General features: G+C 42.2%; 2 protein-coding genes across 3 annotated transcripts in view; one reads left to right on the top strand and one right to left on the bottom strand.

Annotated features, from left to right (window-relative positions):
• ODAD2 (outer dynein arm docking complex subunit 2) overlaps positions 1-6,587 on the bottom strand; it is a 91,313-nt gene extending 84,726 nt beyond the window's left edge. For both annotated transcript variants that reach the window (XM_072154087.1, XM_072154088.1), the window contains exons 1-3: positions 6,459-6,587; positions 4,035-4,323; positions 2,231-2,391 (exon numbers count right to left, since the gene is read on the bottom strand). In XM_072154087.1, coding sequence (XP_072010188.1) covers positions 2,231-2,391; positions 4,035-4,258 — 385 coding nt within the window. In that variant the 5' untranslated portion in view covers positions 4,259-4,323; positions 6,459-6,587. The remainder of the gene's footprint in view (positions 1-2,230; positions 2,392-4,034; positions 4,324-6,458) is intronic.
• A 30-nt stretch (positions 6,588-6,617) lies between these two features.
• LOC140133645 (uncharacterized) lies at positions 6,618-21,935 on the top strand. Its single transcript, XM_072154089.1, has 7 exons — positions 6,618-6,760; positions 11,512-11,718; positions 19,513-19,596; positions 19,692-19,838; positions 20,043-20,177; positions 20,505-20,869; positions 21,408-21,935. The coding sequence occupies exons 2-7, from the start codon at positions 11,644-11,646 to the stop codon at positions 21,595-21,597; spliced, it is 996 nt and encodes a 331-aa protein (XP_072010190.1). The 5' UTR covers positions 6,618-6,760; positions 11,512-11,643; the 3' UTR covers positions 21,598-21,935.
• Positions 21,936-22,502: the final 567 nt, after the last annotated feature.

Below are 22,502 nucleotides of genomic sequence, written 5' to 3'. Positions count from 1 at the left end.
GGGCACATTTACTAAGAACAGTGCAGCATATACTATGTGCAGTTGCCTGTGTAGTGTGCAGGGGGCGCCAGATTCAGGATTTCTGGCACACGTTCTTCATCAATCTGGCGCCCCCTGTACTGCCCCGACAGAGTGCACCAACATTTTTTTGGTGGACCTTTAACTTGGGGTGTGCAACACATTTCTGTCAGATTTTGCATGATAAATGTGGCGCCCGATCCGACTGAGCACCGGAACGCCCCCTTCAGTGCAGAAATTGGTGTTGTGTAAGAATAATGTAGCCGTGACACACGTGTTGCAGACTCTTGTTAAATACCTGTGCAAGCAGTTTGCACATAAAACAATGTGCAAGGTCTGACAGAAAACTGGCGCACGGCCCTTAGTAAATGTGCCCCAATGTTTCTAGGTACTACAGAACAGAGGATAGGGGAGTCTAAAGTGACACTCCCCCTGCAGTCAACTTCATCTCAGGTAAAATATGATTCTTCTCTGCTCATTTGCATGCAGCATTTTTATGAGAAAACCCCATGTTCTCATTATCAGTGGGGGTCCCAGTATTCAGATACCCATAACCAGCAAGCTATTCCCTTTTCTGAGCACAGAGTGTAACACTAAATTCTGGCAGGACTGTAGAATCTGGCTACAGAGCTTGTTTGTAGTCTGTTACCATGGGAACATATGATGCTGCAAATAAGCTGCAAACACAAAGTGATAGAAGTTTCTTCCATTATAATTTGATGTGCCTTGAGGTGATTTGGATTAAAAGATGAATATGGAAGGATGTTTTAGCATAATAAGATCTTATTGGGGAAGTGTGTGAGCTCTGACCATAGCTAATCCCCACACTACACTAGACAGCACCCAAAGCCCTTCAGCGCTGCGCTGAGATTTGCATCACAACATGCGAAACAGACGACCATTCAATCCGATGGTGTTTAATTTAGGACTTGGTGTCATAGATTTCCAGGAAGATAAAGCCCCTAAGTGGTGCCAAAGGCTAAAAAAAAATGGTTCAGCACAATCATCACTACAAAGCCTTCAAAAGTTCAATATGGCCAATGACATTAAAGGAAATCTACCAACAAACCTCATCATGACACCACTCATAGATCCAGGCACCGCGACGGTGGTAAACTTCCTATCTTTTTTTTTTTTTACATGGCCTGCTTCCTTTTAAAATCAACTTTAGAAAATATGCTAATGAGCCAGAAAAGTTATGAGCATGTTATCAGAGCCCCTCTGTGCTGTAGCTTCACAGGCTGTTACACTGTGTTGTAGCACTTCCCCCTCTTCCACTGTATGAGATTACATTAGACAGAGGAAGGAACAAGAGAGCAGAAGGGGGGGGGGGTACTCATTAACATAATTTTAAAAGTTGATTTTAGAAGGAAGGAGGCCATGGGTAAAAGAAGATTACCACAGTCCCGGTGCCTGGATCTATGAGTAAGTGTCCCAGGTTTATCAGGATGTATTTTATTGTAGACAAATAGCTTAAAATGCTTTAAAAACTGGTATAGAGGCCCTGAAATAATCACAATGCCTTGCAAACCACTAGGTTTGAGCTCCACGGCAAGGGGGTGGGACCTGGAGTAGAAATATACGCTGCGCAGGCACCATGCCGAATACTTCAGGAGGCATAAACCTCTTGATGTATCTGGCACCGCTGGAGGAGCAGGGATTTCATCATACGCAGGTGCCAGGAGTGCCAGTGTATGATCCATCTACCCCAATGTGTGCACGAAGCCTTAGGTCTCATACACACGACCGTAATGTGGGGCTAAGACCTGGCCACACAATTTGTTACATCAGGCAGAGGGAATTGGGAAGTGCTGAGGGAGCAGGGTGGAAGGGAAAGACAGTGCAAGCCTGTGAAGCTTCAGCACAGAGGGAGCAACACCCACAGGAGCCCTTCAGGCTCTTTAGCATAATTTTTACAGTTGAGTTTAAAAGGAAAGAGGTCATGGATAACAAATATAAGACGATTACCACAGTCAAGGTGCCTGGGTCTATGAGTAAGTGTCCCCTGATGGATTATAGATTTTCTATACATACTGTATATCTGCCCCAGATCTGTTTGTTGCTATAATTGTACAAACTGAAGACAGTTCTGTGACCAGAACTCACAAAACTATCATTGGGTCAGAGAGTCCAGGATATATGGCTGACACAAGGACCATTCCTCCTGGACTGAAGACGTCATGTTCGTCCATGTTCTGCTCATGGGACTGACCTTCCAAGCACGCTTGGGTCTCCTTCAGCTTCCTATCCCTGGCGATCTGGAGAAAGCGAGATACGTGCTTGAAGCTCCGGATTTTCACCGTTGATGAAGAAGACATGAAGAACAATGGGTTTCCATCTTTGTCAGTATCTTCAGACTTCACATTGGAATCGCTGGAAGGAGAGAAGCGAGAGCTGGAATAATGTGCAGTCATATGATATAAATCACCAACATTGTACGGTGACTGAGGGGAGCGTCACTCCGCCAGACAAATATGTGACACCCCGAAGTGCCAGAAGCTTTATTTACTGCCCCAAAATGACCCAAGTTTTCTCAATACAAACAGATGCTCCAGCGCCCCCTCATTACTGACAATGTGTATTGTTCGGGGGCCAAATGTTACATAACTAAATCTGGGTGACATAAAAACAGGAGTCCAGGACCATAGCCACATGAACACATAATAAACAGCAAAACCATTCTGGAGCAAAGGATTCTGGGAGGCAGAACATTGGGGGAGATTTATCAAGCTGCCTAAGAGTAAGAATTTGCTTAGTTGCCCCTGGCAACCAATTACAGCTCAGCTTTCATTTTACCAGTGCTCAGGAATTTTTCAGCTCTCTCCCCCCTCACAGCCACTGTGCCCTGTAAACCCCCTGTTAATGTCACAACACGTTTAAGTTTGACTCTGCGCATGCATGGTGAGGCTATGCACATCGGCACATGGCTCTAGCACATACCCAGCACCACACGCACTACTCAAGCATGCGCGGTGCTGCTCTGGATACAGCCGGGGACAAGCTGCACGGTGCCTCAAGCCACACGGCGCATGCGCAGAGTTTTCAAACACAAGCGCTGTGACATGAACAGAGGGCAGTGCCAAGGGACGAGTGGTGGGTGGGTTTACCAGGCACAACAGCTGTGAGGGGGCAGGAGAGAGCTTGACTGGTCTCCCGCCTCCTTGACTGCATCGATGAGAGGAACCAGGCTGGATAAAAGTGTTTTTCGGAATGAACTTATAGAATACACGAAGGAACCATGAAAATACAATTACAGTCATATAGTAGGTTCTTTTAGGGGATTATAATGGTTCTGTGGTGACAGGTTCCCTTTAAAGGACTTGAATAATTCAAGGTACGGCCTGACGTAGTCTTCAGTAAAAAACTGCGAACATTCACCGGCGCAGGCACAGGACAGGAACTTTCTTTATAAATCTACCATACAAATCCATCATGATAAACCAGGGACACTTACTCATAGATCCAGACAGTGTGACCATCGTAATCTACTTGTATTTATTGTCCATTGTCTCCTTTTTAGGTTTCATGGGGAGCCCCTTACCAGAGCCCCTCTTTTGCTGTAGCTTCACAGGTTATAGTGTGCAGGAGCACTTTCTCCTTCTACTGTCTGCTGAAACTTCCTCTGCTGCCATGAGGGAGCAGGGGGAGAGTGAGGCAGTGTAACAATCTGTGAAGCCACATCATGGAGTGGCTCTGGTAACACCCTCCACAGACTTTATGACTCATTAGCATAATTTTAAAAGTTGATAATAGAAGTCAGGAGGCCATGGATAAGAAATATAAGAAGATTACCACCGTCACAGTACCTGGATCGATGAGTAAGTGTCCCTGGATGGATTTTGATGGTAGATTTCACTTAAAATAATCAAAATGTGATGCCTTTACATGTCATTATTCACTAGGGTTATGCTGGACAGAATGGCACAGACTGTTTGCTCAGAAATAAAAGTAATCTGGACTCATTTTTTGTGCTTTTTAAGCATTGACATTTTCTCTGTAACTTGGTCTGGCCTCACCTAATATCATAACCAGATCCAAATGCCGATGGCTCCAAATTGGTTTTCCATTCCAGAGGTTCTCTGAAGACAAACTCTGCCTCTTCTGGATGGCGGGAGCTGAAAGGCTCCACATACTTTATGATGTCGTTTAGCAGGGCTTCATTCAGAGGTGTGATCTCCAGCTTGCCAGTTCCAGAACCAGCGCTTGTCCACTGAGCCGCTCTCGTCAGCGCCACGCCCATTGGAACGGCTGAGCTTTACAGGGATGTCACCTTCTAAAAGACGTGTAAAGACGCAGCGAAAGGACCTGCCAAGCGGTAGAGGAAGATAAAACAACGGAATGACCCAGCGTATTACACTCGCTGGAAAATATCTAGAAAATTAGAAAATTGTTATAATGCAGGAATTTACAGGCCACTGACATTGCAGAGAAAGTATATGACGACGTCAGAAAGTGGAGGTTACATTATTTGTCTTGTACCGATTTCCTGGTATTATACTCCAGAGCTGTATTCACTATTCTGCTGCTTAAATTTAATGTATCCTTATAATATTGTTAGTTTTTGCTAGTTTTGAGAACTTCGGACCCCAACAAATACATTTTTTTATGTCTACTTTAAGGGGTTGTACCAACTATTTAAAGGAAATCTATCACCAGGATAAAGAATTGTAAACCAAGCACACTGACATAATGGTAGATTCTGCTTTTCTTTTAGCTTCTTAGGACCTTATTTTTACAAGAAAAGGGTTTCACAAATGATGCAAATGAGCCTCAGGGGCTCCAGACTCTGTAGATGTCAATGGAGCCTGGAGCCCCAAAGGCTCACCTGCATAATTTTTAAGACCTCTTTTTCTTAAAAACAAAGGCATATGAAGCTACAAGAAGAGCAGGTCCTGCCAGAGGGGGCAGACACCAGCATGTCAGCGTGCTTGGTTTACAATCCTTCATCCTGGTGGTAGATTTCCTTTAAGTTATAAAAAGCTGATGGGTGGTGGTTCGAATTCTGGGACAATAACGGGACCCACAGCGAATCAGAGAAAGGGGGAGTCTGTTCTCACTAACTGATTGATGATGCAGCACATCAAGAATGAGTCCTGCTGCTCCGTTTACCCTTAATTATTTACAGCGCTCAGGTTTCTCTGGCACTTTACTGTCTATTTGATTTTGGAGATAGTCAAGCGCTGTGCTCAGTGATTTCCTAATTTCCAACACTTCCATACAATTAAAGGAGGGCTGCAGGATGAGCATGCTATACCCATGTGTGAGAAAAGGACCCCTTTTCTCTTGGATTTTGGAGGTCCCAACAGTCAGACCCCAACGGTCAGCTTGCTATCCCCTATCCTGTGAAAAGGGGATAACTTAAAGGAAATCTACCATCAAAATTCATCATGATAAACCAGGGACACTTACTCATAGATCCAGGCACCATGCCTATATTTGTTACCAGAGCCCCTACGTGTTGTAGCTTCCTCCTGCTTCCTAAGCACTTCACCATCCCTCTGCCTGCTTCTGTACAGTTTAATAGCCTTTGAAGCCACGGCATGGAGACTTGTTAGAATAATTTAAAAAGTTGTGCAGTGGCTTAGTGGTTAGCATTACAGCCTTGCAGCGCTGGGGACCTGGGATTTTGTCCAAGCGTCAACATCTGCATTGAGTTTGTATGTTCTCTCCTTGTATGCGTTGGTTTCCTCCCGGTCCTCCGGTTTCCTCCCACACTCCAATACATACTGTTAGGTTGATTAGATTGTGAGCCCCATTGGGGACAGGGACTGATGTGACAAGTTCTGTGCAGCGCTGCGTAATCTGTGTGCGCTATATATATAAAGGAATTATTATTATTATTAATAAGTTGATTTTAGAAGGAAGGAGGCCATTAATAAGAAATATAAGAAGATAACCACAGTCATAGCCTGGATCTATGAGTAATGTCCCTGGTTTATCATGATGGTAGATTTCTTTGATGGTGCACTTAGAAAATCTGTATCATGTATTGTCATGCTGCAGGTATAAGACCCATATGGCGGGTGAATTGATGTGCACCGTATACATACAATGTGAACATACTCTTACCAGGTCCATGCCGTTTCCTATCCATTATTTCCAAAACTTAGTTACTTTCACCCATTACAATAAAACCAGGAGCGATCACATCAAAATTAGCAGCATTTCTTGTACAGGGCAAATTTTTGCAAAATGTGAACGTGGTCTTACAACTTTTGTCTCAGCTTGGTGCCCAAAAAGACCACTTTGGGGGCACCTGGTTGTGTCATCACATAGAGTATAATTGGAATAATGGGTAATGAGCAGGTTATATGTATTCATGGTGCCCTGGACCTAGTCCTGACACTGTATATATGGGCATGAAGTGCCCTCAGCGCATAGAAGTGCTGCCAGTCTATATATACCGGTGCGGTGCCGCCTCTATACATGATGTCACTTACCGGGAGATCAGACGAGCGCCGCACACACAGCACCGACACTGCAGCCCCGCTTGTTACCGGTAACTACAGAAACGGGATCGCGCCTGCGCACTGAGGGAATCAGGCTGCTTAGAAACCGTAGTAAACAAAAAAAAAACCCTGTAGGCGGAGCTCTGGTTACGGCAGGTGTAACGTCCTCACCGCTGATTGGCTGACGCGGAACTGAGCTTTTATGTAGACCTAAGCAAATCGAAAGTGGAACTAGTGACCGTTAGAACCTATCAGATCCCGGCTCTCATTTTTTAAAGGCCCTGGTGAAAAATGTAAACAGGAATTTGATTGGTTTGTTTTACCATTTGCATTATTTTTATTACCTCCACATTGGGGTTGTCACAATTATTTGCTCTGAAATTTCTCCTAAAGAAGTAAATGCAAGTGTAATAAATGTGTATGTAGTGTGTTACCCTAATCTGTCCACATTTTGTATATGCCGGGGCTATATGCCAGGGCGCGTTCACACGATGTGTTGTGTCACGTTTTTTTATGCGTTTTTGATGCATTCTAAAGGCTTCAGCCTTGATCACATGCTCAGGTTACATTGCGTTTCCACTGCACTTGCTAAAAGGTTATGTAACCTCAGCATGGGATCAAAAACGCATCAAAAAACGCAGCGCATCGTGTGAACACCCCACAGTGTATAAAAATTATGCCCAGCTGTACAAATCAGATGGACACCTCCTCCGGAACTATAAGGGCAATTTCCCAAGTGGCGTTTTTGTAGTTTCCAATAAAACACATGTGTTTTGGCCGAACACCCTCCCACTTGCGTTTTGAATGAGTTTAAAAACGTGACAAAAACGCCACGTGGGAAACCGCCCCAGAGGTCTTGAGGTCTCTGCAGGACAAAGTTTTTTACTTTCCATATTTTAAAAGCTATAACTTTTTTCTTTTTAATGTACAGAGCTGTATGAGGGACTAAATCATCTTCCTCCTGGCACCATTTAATATTCTGTTCTTGTGAAAATCAAAATGTGGTGAAAATTGCAGAAAAATTGCAGAAAAAATTGTATTTGCACCTATTTTACAGGGTTTTTTTTACATCTTTTACTGTGAGATGCAAATGACACATGCACTTTTTTCTTTGGATCAGTACGATTGCAGATATACCAAACTGATATACCGTAGTTTTGTTATGTCTTAATATATTAAAAATAATATCTTATTTTTCTTAATATCTTATGTCTTAATATCTTCAAAAAAAAAAATCAAAACTGTGCAAAAAATGTATTTGTTTTGCCTTATTCTGACATCCGTAACTTGTTCATACTTTGTTGTAAGGTGTAATTTGTAGTGGGACAAGCTGACATTTTCACTGACACCATTGTGGGAACTCTACAATCTTCGGATCACTATTTATCCATATTTTTATGGATGGCAAAATGGTGGAAAAGTAACGATTTGGATGTTTTTTCCATTCACAACATGGAATATGATGGCGCTATATAAAGATTTATGTACCAGCACTGAGAGGACTGAAAATTCACAGACAAAGGACTGCAATGGAAAGAACTGCTAGAAACAGTCCTGCTCCTGGCGTACACACACTGGTTTCTGCAAAGTTTTCTGAAAGGTCGGGCAGGGGCGTAAAAATCGTGGCCGTAGGGTGTGTGGCCAGGCCTGGCCCGGAAAAGGATAGATAATCAATTCTATGTCTGTCTTTAAGACACACATAGAATTGATTAACAGCGCCACACATGTAGAATTAGATCCTGCATTCTGTCTGTGTTCTCCCTGTGCCATGGCGGTGCCGTGATGACATCATCACACCGCCTGGGTATACAGTGTGCGCAGGCAGAGCGCGGGGGCCTGTCTCTACCTGCTGATTTCGTGGAGACAGGGAAAAAGAAGGCGCTGGGAGCACCGGACCAGGGAGGTAAGTAATGACTGATACTGACAGTATATTATTAGGAGGTGGTCTCCTGGACCATATAATAATAGAAGACTGCTGGTCAATTGGAGGCTGCAAGACAGTATATTCATAACTGGGGGCTGCTGAGCCGTGTATTTATCAACTAAATTAACTAAATTGAGAGGAGAGAATGCTATACTCCATATTATTTACTGCGACACTGATGACTACATGGATTGTGAGGAGGGCTGCTCTGCTACTTTAATTAATAATGGGGTTCAGGGTTACATATAAATTAATGCTAAATATTAATCAATAGGAGTAAACATAAATTAATAAGAGGATGTTGTTGCTGTATAACAATTAGTGGGCGCCATATGTAAATTAGGAGATAGTTTTTATCTAGTTTTGGGATGTTCTGCACGGCGCTAAAGATGTCTTGTTGTGAATTCTGTAGCAATAAGTCACGGCCGGAGAGGTTATCAAAGTTCTGTAACTGATAGAGAAGAATTGTTGTCTGTGAGAAACCTCCAAGATGAAGACCAGGACAGATCATAGGTCGTGCTACGACTGATTTATACAGTAATTGATGCCTATATCTGCCTTATGGCAGTTCTGGAGAGCAATACATATTTTGGTGCTATATTGTAATGTGCAGTACAGTCATGGCCATAAGTTTTGAGAATGATACAAATGTTAATTTTTACAAAGTCTATTGTATCAGGTTTTATAATGGAAATTTGCATATACTCCAGAATGTTATAAAGAGTGATCAGCTTAACAGCAATTAATTTCAAAATCAATATTTGCCTAGAAAATGCAGCTTTGAGGTGGTTTTAGGAGCAGTTTTGGCAATTGAACAGGTGAAAGACATGAACTGAACGAGTGAATGACATTTGTGGAGCAGGTTTCCCCTTCAAAATCAAATTCACTTGTTCAGTTCATGTCTTTCACCTGTTCAATTGACAAAACTGCACCTAAAACCACCTCAAAGCTGATTACGATGCAGTTTTAACTGCAACGTGTGAACACACCCTTAAAAGGAGCAGCGAACATTGTTTCAGTGATTGATCTCCAGCCCTGTCCTCATCAACACCCACACCTGTGTTAATGGAGCAATCTGTCATGATTAAGTAAGAATCACACCACTGGACACTTTAAAAGGAGGCTGGTGCTTGGCATCATTGTTTCTCTTCTGTTAACCATGGTTATCTCTAAAGAAACACATGCAATCATCATTGCACTGCACAAAACTGGCCTAACAGGAAAGAGTATCGCAGCTAGAAAGATTGCACCTCAGTCACCAATCTATCGCATCAACAAGGAATTCATGGAGAGAGGTTCCATTGTTGCCAAAAAAGGCTCCAGGGCACCCAAGAAGGACCAGCAAGCGCCAGGACCGTCTCTTAAAAGTGTTTCAGCTTTAGGATCGGGCTACCAGCAGTGCAGCGCAGAGCTCAGCAATGGCAGCAGGCAGGTGTGAGCGCACAAGAAGCCACTTCTCTCCAGAAAAAACATCAGGGACAGACTGATATTCTGCAGATGGTACAGGGAGTGGACTGCTGAGGACTGGGGTAAAGTCATTTTCTCTGATGAATCCCCTTTCCGATTGTTTAGAACATCTGGAAAACAGCTTGTTGGGAGAAGACAAGGTGAGCGATACCACCAGTCTTGTCTCATGCCACTTGTAAAGCATCCTGCAACCATTCATGTGTGGGGCAGCTTCTCAGTCAAGGGAATCGGCTCTCTCACAGTCTTGCCTAAAACACATCCATGAATAAAGAATGGGACCAGAATGTCCTCCAAGAGCAACTTCTCCCAACTGTCCACGAGCAGTTTATTGATCAACAATGCCTTTTCCAGCGTGATGGAGCACCTTACCATACAGCAAAGGTGAGAACCAAATGGCTCAGGGAACAAGACATAGAGATTTTGGGTCCATGGCCTGGAAACTACCCAGATCTTAATCCCATTGAGAACTTGTGGTCAATCATCAAGAGACGGGTGGACAAACAAAAACCAACAAATTGTGACAAAATGCAAGCATTGACTGTGCAAGAATGGACGACTATCAGTCAGGATTTGGTCCAGAAGTTGATTGAGAGCTGCCAGGGAGAATTGCAGAGGTCCTGAAGAAGAAGAGACAACACTGCAGATACTGACTTGCTGCAGTAACTCATTCTCACTGACAATAAAAGCTTTTGTTACAGATAATATGATTGCACTTGTATTTCTGTATGTGATAAAAACATCTGACAAACCAGAGGGCAACACATCATGTGAAAATATAATAAAATTTGTGTCATTCTCAAAACTTAATTCCTGTTTACATTTTCTATGTGTGAACTGTGGCTTAGGGAGTCACACCCTGCTCTCTGCGGTTCCGCACTCTCCAGCAAAGGGTTACTGCCCCAGCGTGTCCAGGATCTGATTTATATACCTGCCCAATCCCATCAGACCTCACTGGTTTTGTTACATATCTCAGCTTGTTCCTTGCTTGTGCTTATACTTCTGTCTTCCGCCTTAAATGGTAAACCCCAAAATTGAATTTTCCTCTATTCCTCTTCTAGTGTATCAGTTGGCCATAAAGAGAGATTTCCTTCCACTGGATGTAACCGGCGGCAGTTTCTATTCACTGCCAGCAAGCAGAGATTTTTAAAATAGAAACACATTTTATCTATAAGTTCTATGACTTATATTATACTTTGCATAAATGTTTTTTTTTTTTTTTTTACAGAAATCCAGAATTCGCCTAAAATAACAGCAGCGTCTCTACTCTCGATGCACAAGCACGAGCTTGTCAGACGGCATTACAGAAATCGGAGTTATCGCATGTTTATTCTAGAAATGACCAAATATTTCTTAATTAAAAGTTCAAGTAGCTTAACACAAGAAATTATTTTTTTTTCCTGCCTCTCATTGGTTTCTGATTCACGGCCCTCCTCAATGTTATGTTTATCTGACCCGCACTATTTCAGAAGCTCACCACAAGTTTAGCAGGTTTGAGAGGTGGGCCGCTCGCCAGACGTTTTACAAGACACAGACCACTTTTCTTAGGAATTATTGGTAGAGATACTCACTAAGTTTGTTGTTGTGCAAACGCTTGGCCTAAGACAATTTTTGGCTGCGTCGACTTTTTTGACCTTTTTTTTTTTTTCTCCGCAGCTGTAAAACGCATTACATTTCCTCAGCTGAAGGTAGATTGTTAATTGAACTTTAAAAAAGAAAGCAAGAATTCTGGAAACTCTTTCAAGTCTTTGACATTGGAGATTCATTGTGTTAGACACTGATTGAAATATGAGGTTTCTAGAGCCAGAGTTTCCAAGTATTGTCTGCTGTTTTTACCTTGGAAGTCACAAGGGAACATACAAGGTAAAGTGTTCTGTTTTTAAGGGATTGCCCCAGAATTGTGACTTATCACCTTAACACAGGTCACATTGAGACTCCCACCTGCGAGGGTGCGTTCACACGTTGCAGTTAAAACTGCATGGCAATTAGTTTTGGGTTGGTTTTAGGTGGTATTACTTATTTTAACAAGTGAAAGACATTAAATCAACAGGTGAATGACATTTGTGGAACAGCTTTCTCCTTCAAAATCAAATTCACCCGTTCAGTTTATGTCTTTCACCTGTGAAATTGACAAAACTGCACCTAAAACCACCTCAAAACTAATTGCGATGCAGTTTTAACTGCAATGTGTGACCGCACCCTCACAGGTGCAACCCCCCAACATATTTTGGATGGTGCTCTATGCTGATTCCTTCCTTCAAACTCCCCTTCATTGGATACATAATTTAATGTTTATATTCTTCCTTTCTAATTGACATTTACAATATGTAAAATACACGTTATATTAATATATTTAAAGCAACTATTTTGTATCTTAAAGTGATTTCATTTACATTTTTACAGCTTTATAGTCTTCTAGCTTAGAATTGAAAATACACATTTAGATAACTATGAATAAAACTCCACACTCCACTACACAGAGAACTTAGTGATAGGTCTTTATGCCCGGGGGCGTAACTATATGGGTAGCAGCCATAGCAGCTGCTATGGGGCCCACAGTGTCAGTGGGCCCAGACACCCATCCTGATGTGACCAGTGACATCATCGCAGGTTCTTTAGCCTTCTAAGAATAGCAAACTGTACCCCATATATGTGATTACATGAAATCACAGCAGCCTCCATGGAGGATGGAGAGGAGTAGAAGTCCATGGAGGCTGCTGTGACTTCATCTGGTCAGATACATGTATGGGGTACAGTTTGCTATTATTGAGAGTCTAAAAGAAGGGTGTCAGTCAGTTAATAGAGCTCTATAGGAACCTGTCGCTGGCTGTATGCTGTTTGCTATGTGCAAATGTGTTGACAGGTTCCCTTTAAATACAGCACCTGATCCAAGACTATACCATACATAGAGATCTAGAACCTTAGTACTGTACTTACAGTAAATACAGCACCAAATAAAAGTGTGTACATAAATAAACACCGGAATTCAGCTTAGTACATACAAACAGAACCATGTGCAATGTATAAATATTGAGAGCAGAATTGTGAGCTCATGCTAATACCAGAACTTGCTGTATGTCAGCTTCATCCAGCCACAACTCATCTCTATAGATTTAGCAACACATAAATTGTAGATTACCCAATTCATCATCATCTCTTTTACCTTCTTATCACAAACTTAATACTGTTCTTCTCCAAAAGAGATCACTATTAGCTCCACATAGTAACTGGTATAGTAATAGTGTAACCACAGTCACCAATATAATGTAACCATATACAGTGGCCACCTACTGCAGCCAATATAGTAACAGTGCCCCACAATAGCCAAAATAGTAGCAGCAGCCCATTACAGCTGTCTATCGCAACTTGTTCAGCAATTCCATTTTTGGCCTGACGAAGGGTTAATCCCGAAATGCGTTACCATTGGATTTTATATCTCGCTAATAAAATAAAATTTGTTGAATCCAAATCGCTTTGGTCGTTGACGAGGATACCTCACACTACTTGGTTACAAGCGCACCCGTTAAGCCCCGCCCTCTTTTCCTTCTCATACAAAATAATAACAGAGCCACCAAATTAGTCAATACAGTTTACCCACAAAGTAGCCTATATAGTTACAGAGCCCCCGTAAAGTAGCTATTATAGTCACAGTGCTACACAAAGTAGTGAATAGTTACAGTGCCCTCACACAGCAGCCAATAGTCACAGCACCTGTTCCACAGATGCAATAGTCACAGTGCCAGGTTCCAGTATCCAGCAGTCACAGTGCTTGCCTCACAATAGCCAGTAATCACAGTTCCTGCCTCCAGTAGATGATGCTTTCAGTGTCTGCCCCTTGTAGCAAATGGTCACAATACCTGCTCCACAGTAGTCAAAAGTCAAAGTGCTTGCCCAAGTAGCAAAAGGTCTGTGCTTGCCCCCAGTAGACTCAATGCCTTTTTTCAGTAGTCACATTGATTACCCCCAGTAGTCAATAGTCACAATGCTTGCCCTCTGTAGTTACATTGCTTGCACACTGTAGCCAGTATTAATAGTGTCTTCCGCAGTAACCATTTCAGTTGCCAGTAGTCACAGTTCTTACTCCCTGTAGTCACAGTTCCTGCCACCAGTAGGCATAGTGCTTGCCAATGGTTATCACAGTGTTCGGCAAAAGTTGTCAAGGTTCTTGCCAACAGAAGTCACAATTCCTGCCCCCAGTAATCACAGCACCAGCCACCAGTAATCACAGTCCCTTTTCCCAGAAGTGACCTGCTGCCTGTAGTCACGGTGTTGTACAACTGTAGTCCCGCTGTTGGTCACCAAGAGTCACGGACCCTGCTTTACCCATTACCCAGTGGTAAATACAACAAATAAAAAAATATACTTACCCTATTCTTTTTTGTCTTTTTTTCTTGGCACCTTGTTGCAGTGGAGCACTGGAGATGGAAGTACTCATGCTCCCATGCAGAAACTCAGGGGAGGGAGCTGGCACTCTTCCCTGTTTGTCCTTGGCCCAGCAACCCAGTGGTGGTTTTAACAACCAACTCAGCTAAGTCTAGCTGGGCGATCCCTCCCCTGCCTTTACCCTATACATGCACTACTTCCACTACATACAGTACTTCCATGCCTAGTTGCTAGGAGCACCTGCAGCTCTGCAGCCCATCAAGCAACATGTCAGGGTTAGACAGAGCTGCGAACAGAAAACTCCTAACCTAAAGTTTGGGTCTGTTCATCTCTCTGTTCATTCCTGATAAAACACACTGTAAGACTAATATACTATAGTGCAGTGATGGCGAACCTTTTAGAGATTGAGTGCCCAAAACACACTAGCTTTTCCCAAAGTACCAACACGGCAATTTAGCCAGTAACAGACTTATTGCTACCAGAATCTTTGAGCTCCAATCCGACCCTGTCCACACCTTCTCACTGTTTGGACAGGACCGGGCAGCACAGGTTGGGTCATTTTAAAATATCAGGGCACTACTGGGACTGCTTGAGACTGCAGGAAAGTGCCATGTCTGTCAAACTCTGTGCCTGGGAGACAGCCCGAGTGCCCACAGAGAGGTCTCTGAGTGCCATCTCTGGCACCAGTGCCATAGGTTCGCCACCACTGCTATCGTGTATTCTGGCTGTCAGCACATGGTTGATTCAGCCATGCACTCAGATACCATCACACTTAAGCGAATATGGTGGACCCGAAAGTCTTTATCAGACCTGCTCTATCTTATGGGTTCAACACCCTTGGTTGCAGTTACTCTCAGATCATGCCCCAAAAGAAGACAAAATTGGGCGAAACCCTGGCTCAGTGATATCAAAATACCCTTGGTTAATCTACAATATGGTGTTGCCTTTGTTTTCTACCTAGTGGATTTGGGCGATTTGCACTTTGCCTGATTGGAACATCTAAGTGCATAAACAATCTACATAGAGGTGTGAACATAGGAGTGTTTTTCGTCTTCCACTACCCTGGACTAGGAAATGTTTCCTGTCTCCCTGTCAATTTGATTCTTCACCTGTGCAGCGAGTGAAGGCGTTCTTCGAGCGCAACCACCAATATAAGGATCCATAGAAAGAGCTTTATTGGGACGCTCAGGCGATGTGCTCCTCCTCCGATAAGTATCTTCCTCTTGTCAGTAAAAAATTGGGAAGTTTAATGCATGGTATCCCAACTCTCAGATCATGAATGCTGTAGCTGACCCCTAGTAATGGGTTCTTTCGCGAACAAGCCTGCACGAAGAGCTGGCTGTTTCTTGAGAACAATGGGAGTCGGCTTCCTACAGTGAGCCGATAGCTCACTTAACCCTACCCCTTATCGGCTCACCACACCCCCTTTAACCGGATAAAATCGGTTTAAGAGTGGAGTGGTGTGACTTACTGGCCCGAGGCTCCGTTCAGGAGCCAGAAGAGCCGGCTCTTTTGTGAGAACAATGGGAGTCGGCTTCCTACAGTGAGCCGATAGCTCACTTAACCCTGCCCCTAATCGGCTCTCCACACCCCCTTTAACCGGATAAAATTGGTTTAAGAGTGGAGTGGTGTGACTTACTGGCCCGAGGCTCCGTTCAGGAGCCAGAAGAGCCGGCTCTTTTGTGAGAACAATGGGAGTCGGCTTCCTACAGTGAGCCGATAGCTCACTTAACCCTGCCCCTAATCGGCTCTCCACACCCCCTTTAACCGGATAAAATTGGTTTAAGAGTGGAGTGTTGTGACTGACCGGCCCAAGGCTCCGTTCGGGAGCCAGAACAGCCGGCTCTTCTTAGTAAGCAAAGCCTAATGATCCAGATCACTAAGAAGAGCCGGACTTCCCATTACTACTGACCACAGTGATCACTCTCGCTATGCTGTTTCCAGTGTTGCCCCTATATGCGTCGCTGTGCAGAACCAGCAGGTCCGGGGTTGTATCCAGTGAGACGCTTGTTACAAAGCATCTGGCTTTTAGAAACGAGACATTGCAATGTTTTAATCCTACTGTACATTATGTGAGGATTTATTTCTTGTACAGTCTCTGATAAAGTCATTATAGTCTTCGCGAAGATGTATTTTTCTTTCATTCAATTTGCTATGAGGTATTTAAGAAGTTCTCTGTCTAACAGCCTAATAGTTTTCTGTCTAATATAAAAGAAAATCTTCATAAACAAGCGTCTCTCAACAGTGTATAAAATATGGAGGAAGAGCGCCAAATACACACTTTACGGCTCCTGATACATGTCATCGAGACTCGGCGCAGAGCGCACAGCGGATTCCTCCAGCCCTCGTGTCGTCTTAACCTTCTCATTATAACTCAAAGTAGACAAAACAAATCTGACCGAGGTGGAAAATATTGCAAAATATGTAATTAAATATGTAGGAAGCATTTGGCAGCGCCGCGCTCCAATTCGTTGGAAATACAATAGTGGAAATATTGACTTATTAGTAATGATGTAAAAGATAAACACAAAAGGCTTCACCATTAATAAAAAAAACGCTGGAAGATAAGAGCGGCTGGATTCGAAAAAACAAAAATCCAGATTTAGTAAGTATCTGGCTCATAACTTTCCTCTGCTGTAGTTTGTGACAGTCGGTTATTTTACGAGGAACATGGGGTCATTTATACAGGGAGCTTGCTGGCAAATGCATTCATTTCATAGTTCGTAAATATAAGGCAATGTGAACATGTATTCGTTTTGGTATTTTTCGGCCAATGCTGTGTTTTACCACTGCATCCAGATGTACAAAGAGACTTTTAAAAGTCCCATTCACACAATGCAGCCTGGAGATGCTCGGATTGTAGGATATAAGCCCCATTGTTAGTGTTCATGTCTGTCAACATTATAATAAGACCCAGACCCCAAAGAGATTTGCTCTGCTCTCATAATGCAATAGGACAGTCTCCTTAAAGGGAACCTTTCACCGTTGTTCAAAAAAAATGGGCTAAGGACAGCTTCCAATAGAGTCCTCAAGTCCCACACTCACCCCTAGTTCAACTAGCAAGATCGATCCTCACAAAAGCAGAAAAACACTTTTTATCCGGTACCTGGTAACTATGGATGGAATCAAGGTAGTCCAGCGGGGCGTATCTTATCCGCCCGAGTCCAAATTCCTCCCTCCTCCACGTCCGTTTGTGCACGCCTCTCTAGTCACTCGGCTACTCGGCCGAGTTCTTGCGCATGCGCACTTCCATCATGCGCAGCGAACATCGTAGTACCCGCCAAAGCCGCCGGCCTACTGCGCACGCGCGGCGATGCGCCCTTTGTTGATAAGCACTGAGGTATACGCAACTCCCTACGGAGTTTGCGTATCTCTCGTCCGGCGCCTCTCAGTCTAGACACTGTACTCGCAATGAGTGTCAAACTTTGTTTGACACTCATTGCGGACTTGTCTTGCCGAGAGGTAAGATGTCTCATAAATGGGCAGTGTATAATGTATTTTCTGAAGCCTCTGCCGAGTTTATTTTACAATCGTGGGGGGGGGGGGGGGGGCAGAATTGTATATTGGTTTACATAATAATGTTTTGCTGTGGTGGTGGGGGGGGGGCGCAAATTAGCTGGGATTACAGGGGGGGGGGCATTGGTGCTCATATGGGCTGGCATAGTAATGTGATGTTATGTTTGGGGGCATATTAGCTGGGATTACAGGGAGTGTGGACTTTGGGGGCATATGGGCTGGCATACATAGTAATGTGATGGTAAGTTTGGGGGCTTATTAGCTGGGATTACAGGGAGTGTGGACTTTGGGGGCATATGGGCTGGCATACATAGTAATGTGATGGTAAATTTGGGGGCTTATTAGCTGGGATTACAGGGAGTGTGGACTTTGGGGGCATATGGGCTGGCATTCATAGTAATGTGATGGTAAGTTTGGGGGCTTATTAGCTGGGATTACAGGGAGTGTGGACTTTGGGGGCATATGGGCTGGCATTCATAGTAATGTGATGGTAAATTTGGGGGCTTATTAGCTGGGATTACAGGGAGTGTGGACTTTGGGGGCATATGGGCTGGCATTCATAGTAATGTGATGGTAAGTTTGGGGGCTTATTAGCTGGGATTACAGGGAGTGTGGACTTTGGGGGCATATGGGCTGGCATACATAGTAATGTGATGGTAAATTTGGGGGCTTATTAGCTGGGATTACAGGGAGTGTGGACTTTGGGGGCATATGGGCTGGCATTCATAGTAATGTGATGGTAAGTTTGGGGGCTTATTAGCTGGGATTACAGGGAGTGTGGACTTTGGGGGCATATGGGCTGGCATACATAGTAATGTGATGGTAAATTTGGGGGCTTATTAGCTGGGATTACAGGGAGTGTGGACTTTGGGGGCATATGGGCTGGCATTCATAGTAATGTGATGGTAAGTTTGGGGGCTTATTAGCTGGGATTACAGGGAGTGTGGACTTTGGGGGCATATGGGCTGGCATACATAGTAATGTGATGGTAAATTTGGGGGCTTATTAGCTGGGATTACAGGGAGTGTGTACTTTGGGGGCATATGGGCTGGCATTCATAGTAATGTGATGGTAAATTTGGGGGCTTATTAGCTGGGATTACAGGGAGTGTGGACTTTGGGGGCATATGGGCTGGCATACATAGTAATGTGATGGTAAATTTGGTGGCTTATTAGCTGGGATTACAGGGAGTGTGGACTTTGGGGGCATATGGGCTGGCATTCATAGTAATGTGATGGTAAGTTTGGGGGCTTATTAGCTGGGATTACAGGGAGTGTGGACTTTGGGGGCATATGGGCTGGCATACATAGTCATGTGATGGTAAATTTGGGGGCTTATTAGCTGGGATTACAGGGAGTGTGGACTTTGGGGGCATATGGGCTGGCATTCATAGTAATGTGATGGTAAATTTGGGGGCTTATTAGCTGGGATTACAGGGAGTGTGGACTTTGGGGGCATATGGGCTGGCATTCATAGTAATGTGATGGTAAGTTTGGGGGCTTATTAGCTGGGATTACAGGGAGTGTGGACTTTGGGGGCATATGGGCTGGCATACATAGTAATGTGATGGCATGTTTGGGGGCATATTAGCAACGAATGTTGTGGGAACTTTGGGGGTTCATAGTGGCTGATATCGCAATTAGTGTGGTTGAAAATTTATCAGGATTGACATTGTTTGTGTGGTAGTGGTAAATGTTGCTGGTCTATAATGACCAACTTGTCTCTCATATGTGTTTTTAAATTTATTTTTCATAAAAGATTAATAAAGTATCAGAAACAAACATTCATATCAATAAAATGGAGAATGAACAAGACAGCAACCTTTTTGCAGATCAAGATTATGTAAGTCTCATAATTATGTTTTGTTTAATTGTATTATTTAACACTAATTTTCTTCATTTTTGGATTAATATTCTACATTGCTACATCCCATATAGATACCAATGGTGGTAGATAATCTTGTCGAAGAATCCTTGGTGATAAATCTTACCTGTATGCCTGATTCTAGCATTATGGTGGAATCCAATTACAACATTCTGTCTTGTATAGTTGAATCGGATGATGGAGAATCTTACAACATTCAAGTAAGTAACTTTATGCATGACAAAAATTCTGTTACTACACGTCTTCTCTAATTGTTGTAGATGGATACCCACAACCTAAATATATGTATTCCCCCAGGGTACAGTAATGTAACAATACAACCCCACAGCAAATACCTTCCCAAATTTGAGACTTTGAGCCCGTATTATAAAAAAAATGTAATTAATCGTATTTTTTTGATAAAGGCACTATTTGAAAACGAGGACAACAATGAGGAGGCCATCTCTTTAGCTGCTACTGGCAACATTCAGATACCAGGGTGTAGCCACTCTCAAATAAACACTGTGGATAATCCAACAAGCACTGAAGATGAAGAGGATGTAAGCACATTGGGGGAGATTTGTTCTGCTGGTCTTCTGTAGCAGTCTGTCACAAGGGGCTGTTAGACTAAAGAAATGCATTGTGTCTCTCTACTCAAGTGTGGTCATCCAATTGCTGTCATGCACTACACATTAGTTGATGACTAAACAACCATACCACATAAAGGATACAGTCCCCTTACAACAATTACCAATTTTCAAGGGACTGTAATAATGCCCTATTAATTAAAAATTACATAATATTAAACTGATTAAAAATTAAACTGAAAAATGTGATTGTTGTTAACATTAACCCCATTTTTTTAACAACTTTTTTCTTTTTTTAAGATTTCCGATTTGCTGGTCGAATTAAGATCCAAGTTTGGAGGGAACCAAACAAATGAGCCATGCTTTCCTTCAAATCCTCTGCGAGTCGATTTTTCCCAATATATTGATTTGGAAATAGAAGAAAACAATGAGAGAATCGGAAATGTTAATTGGTGTAATTGCAATAATTGTGTTCCCATGTCAACAAGCATTGAGTCAATTTGCTGCCTTGAAGTTGAGAATGCAATCCCTTACGTCACTAATCATACATGTATTATAGATCATGAATACTTTAGAATATTTTGTCAGAGAGCTGACACAGTTAATATTATATTAAGAGTTATTGGACAAGTAATGAATCCCCCACTGGAGAAAGCGAAAAATAGGTGAGCTTTTCATCATATAACTTGGAGAATATACCGTGATTCATATATAAAAGAGCTGCTAATGAACTTTTTAGAACAGTAATTTTGCCCTCAAAGTGATTCATTGAAATCTGTAAATAAAGTTAGGTTACTATTGTTATAAATAATAGTCAAACAAGCCTATCTGAAAGTTTCTATCTCTAGTTTTGGCTTTTCCCATTGTGCTGGTTTTAATCATATGTGAGCTTGTAAAGCACAGACTGTAAGTGGAATGATTGAGATGCCTTGAGACATATGTGTAGTTACATAATTTATACATAACTAGTTTATGAAACCTGTGTGAGCCAGCCATCTTGTCTATTACTTCTTGCAAAATGTTCAGTATAATGTAATCTTCATAATTTTTTCATAATAGAAATGTACAGCAACGGTCATTATATTTTGGAGTTTAGTATTAAACTAATTTAATATATAAAAACATGTTGTTTAGTAAACTAAAATGTATAAAAAAATTAGATAAATATTATGAATATAATATTTTCTAATGTCTTTCTTTCAGGTTACATCGAAAAACAGCCTACCGTACATTTACTGCATGGGTACACGGGTACCTAGGAATGGGAAACAGACGACCCATTCCTTCATGTGTAGTACATTTGGTACGTTCAGCATTTCCAGACCCAAACAATGAATACATGGGTTACAAAGCAAGCAACGACGGGGTGGCCGAGTTCATGGCTTTTGAATGAAGCACTGCTATTGATATGTTTGTCTCAGCCAGTACTGTCCTCTGTGTTATAGTTTATCCAAAAAAAAAAAAGCTTGATAACTTACATCAAACCATCTGTTTACAAGATACAACACTAATGTATGGGAGTAGCTAATGATAATGTTGAAATTGAGTGTTGCTCAACAAAAAGATGATAATTAACCCAATTAGTGACTGTACTGGCTGAAACAAAAATTTTAGTAATAGACATAGATTTGTTACAATTATTTGTTTACTTGAAGGTTTTTCAAAAATCCAACGTCACTTTAATATTTAATAATTTATACTGTAAAATTATTCTACATGTTTATTTTTTCTTGTTGCATTTATTTAAAAAGTTCATATTAAATTTATTGAATGAAACAAGCATACCACTGGATGAAACATTTATTTTTAAAAAAATTCAACACATTTTAATCAATCATCACAAATCCAATGAACCATTTTGGCTTTACATTACTTGTTCAGATAATTTTTTATAAAACACTTTGATAGGAAAAAAACTTTGATAGGAATGACTATAAACACAACAGTGAATAACAAAACCTGCAATCCCACAATAATAAGATAACACAATAACTTCCTCTTAGGTACAGCTGTGAATACAACAGTTTCTATTCAAAAAGATTAGTGTCAGTCAAATCTACCTCGAAATCAAAACTATTGACAAGTTTGTTTTTCCGAAAACGGGCGATTCGCATTTCTTTTATAAGCTCTTTATTTGGTCTCTCCAAATTAGCCAAATTTGATGGAAGTGAAGGAGCCCTGGATTGCCAGTTGTGTGAAATTTCCCCCTTGCACAACCTTAGAACATCAGTCATGATTGCGTCTAGATAGTCTACGGACAATTTCTCATACACATTACGAACTATCCATTTTTTTTTA

Source organism: Engystomops pustulosus, chromosome 5, assembly GCF_040894005.1.
Source record: "Engystomops pustulosus chromosome 5, aEngPut4.maternal, whole genome shotgun sequence".
Taxonomy (NCBI): domain Eukaryota; kingdom Metazoa; phylum Chordata; class Amphibia; order Anura; family Leptodactylidae; genus Engystomops; species Engystomops pustulosus.
Note: the sequence above shows the minus strand (reverse complement) of the source record. Positions and strands in the feature narration are given on the sequence as shown.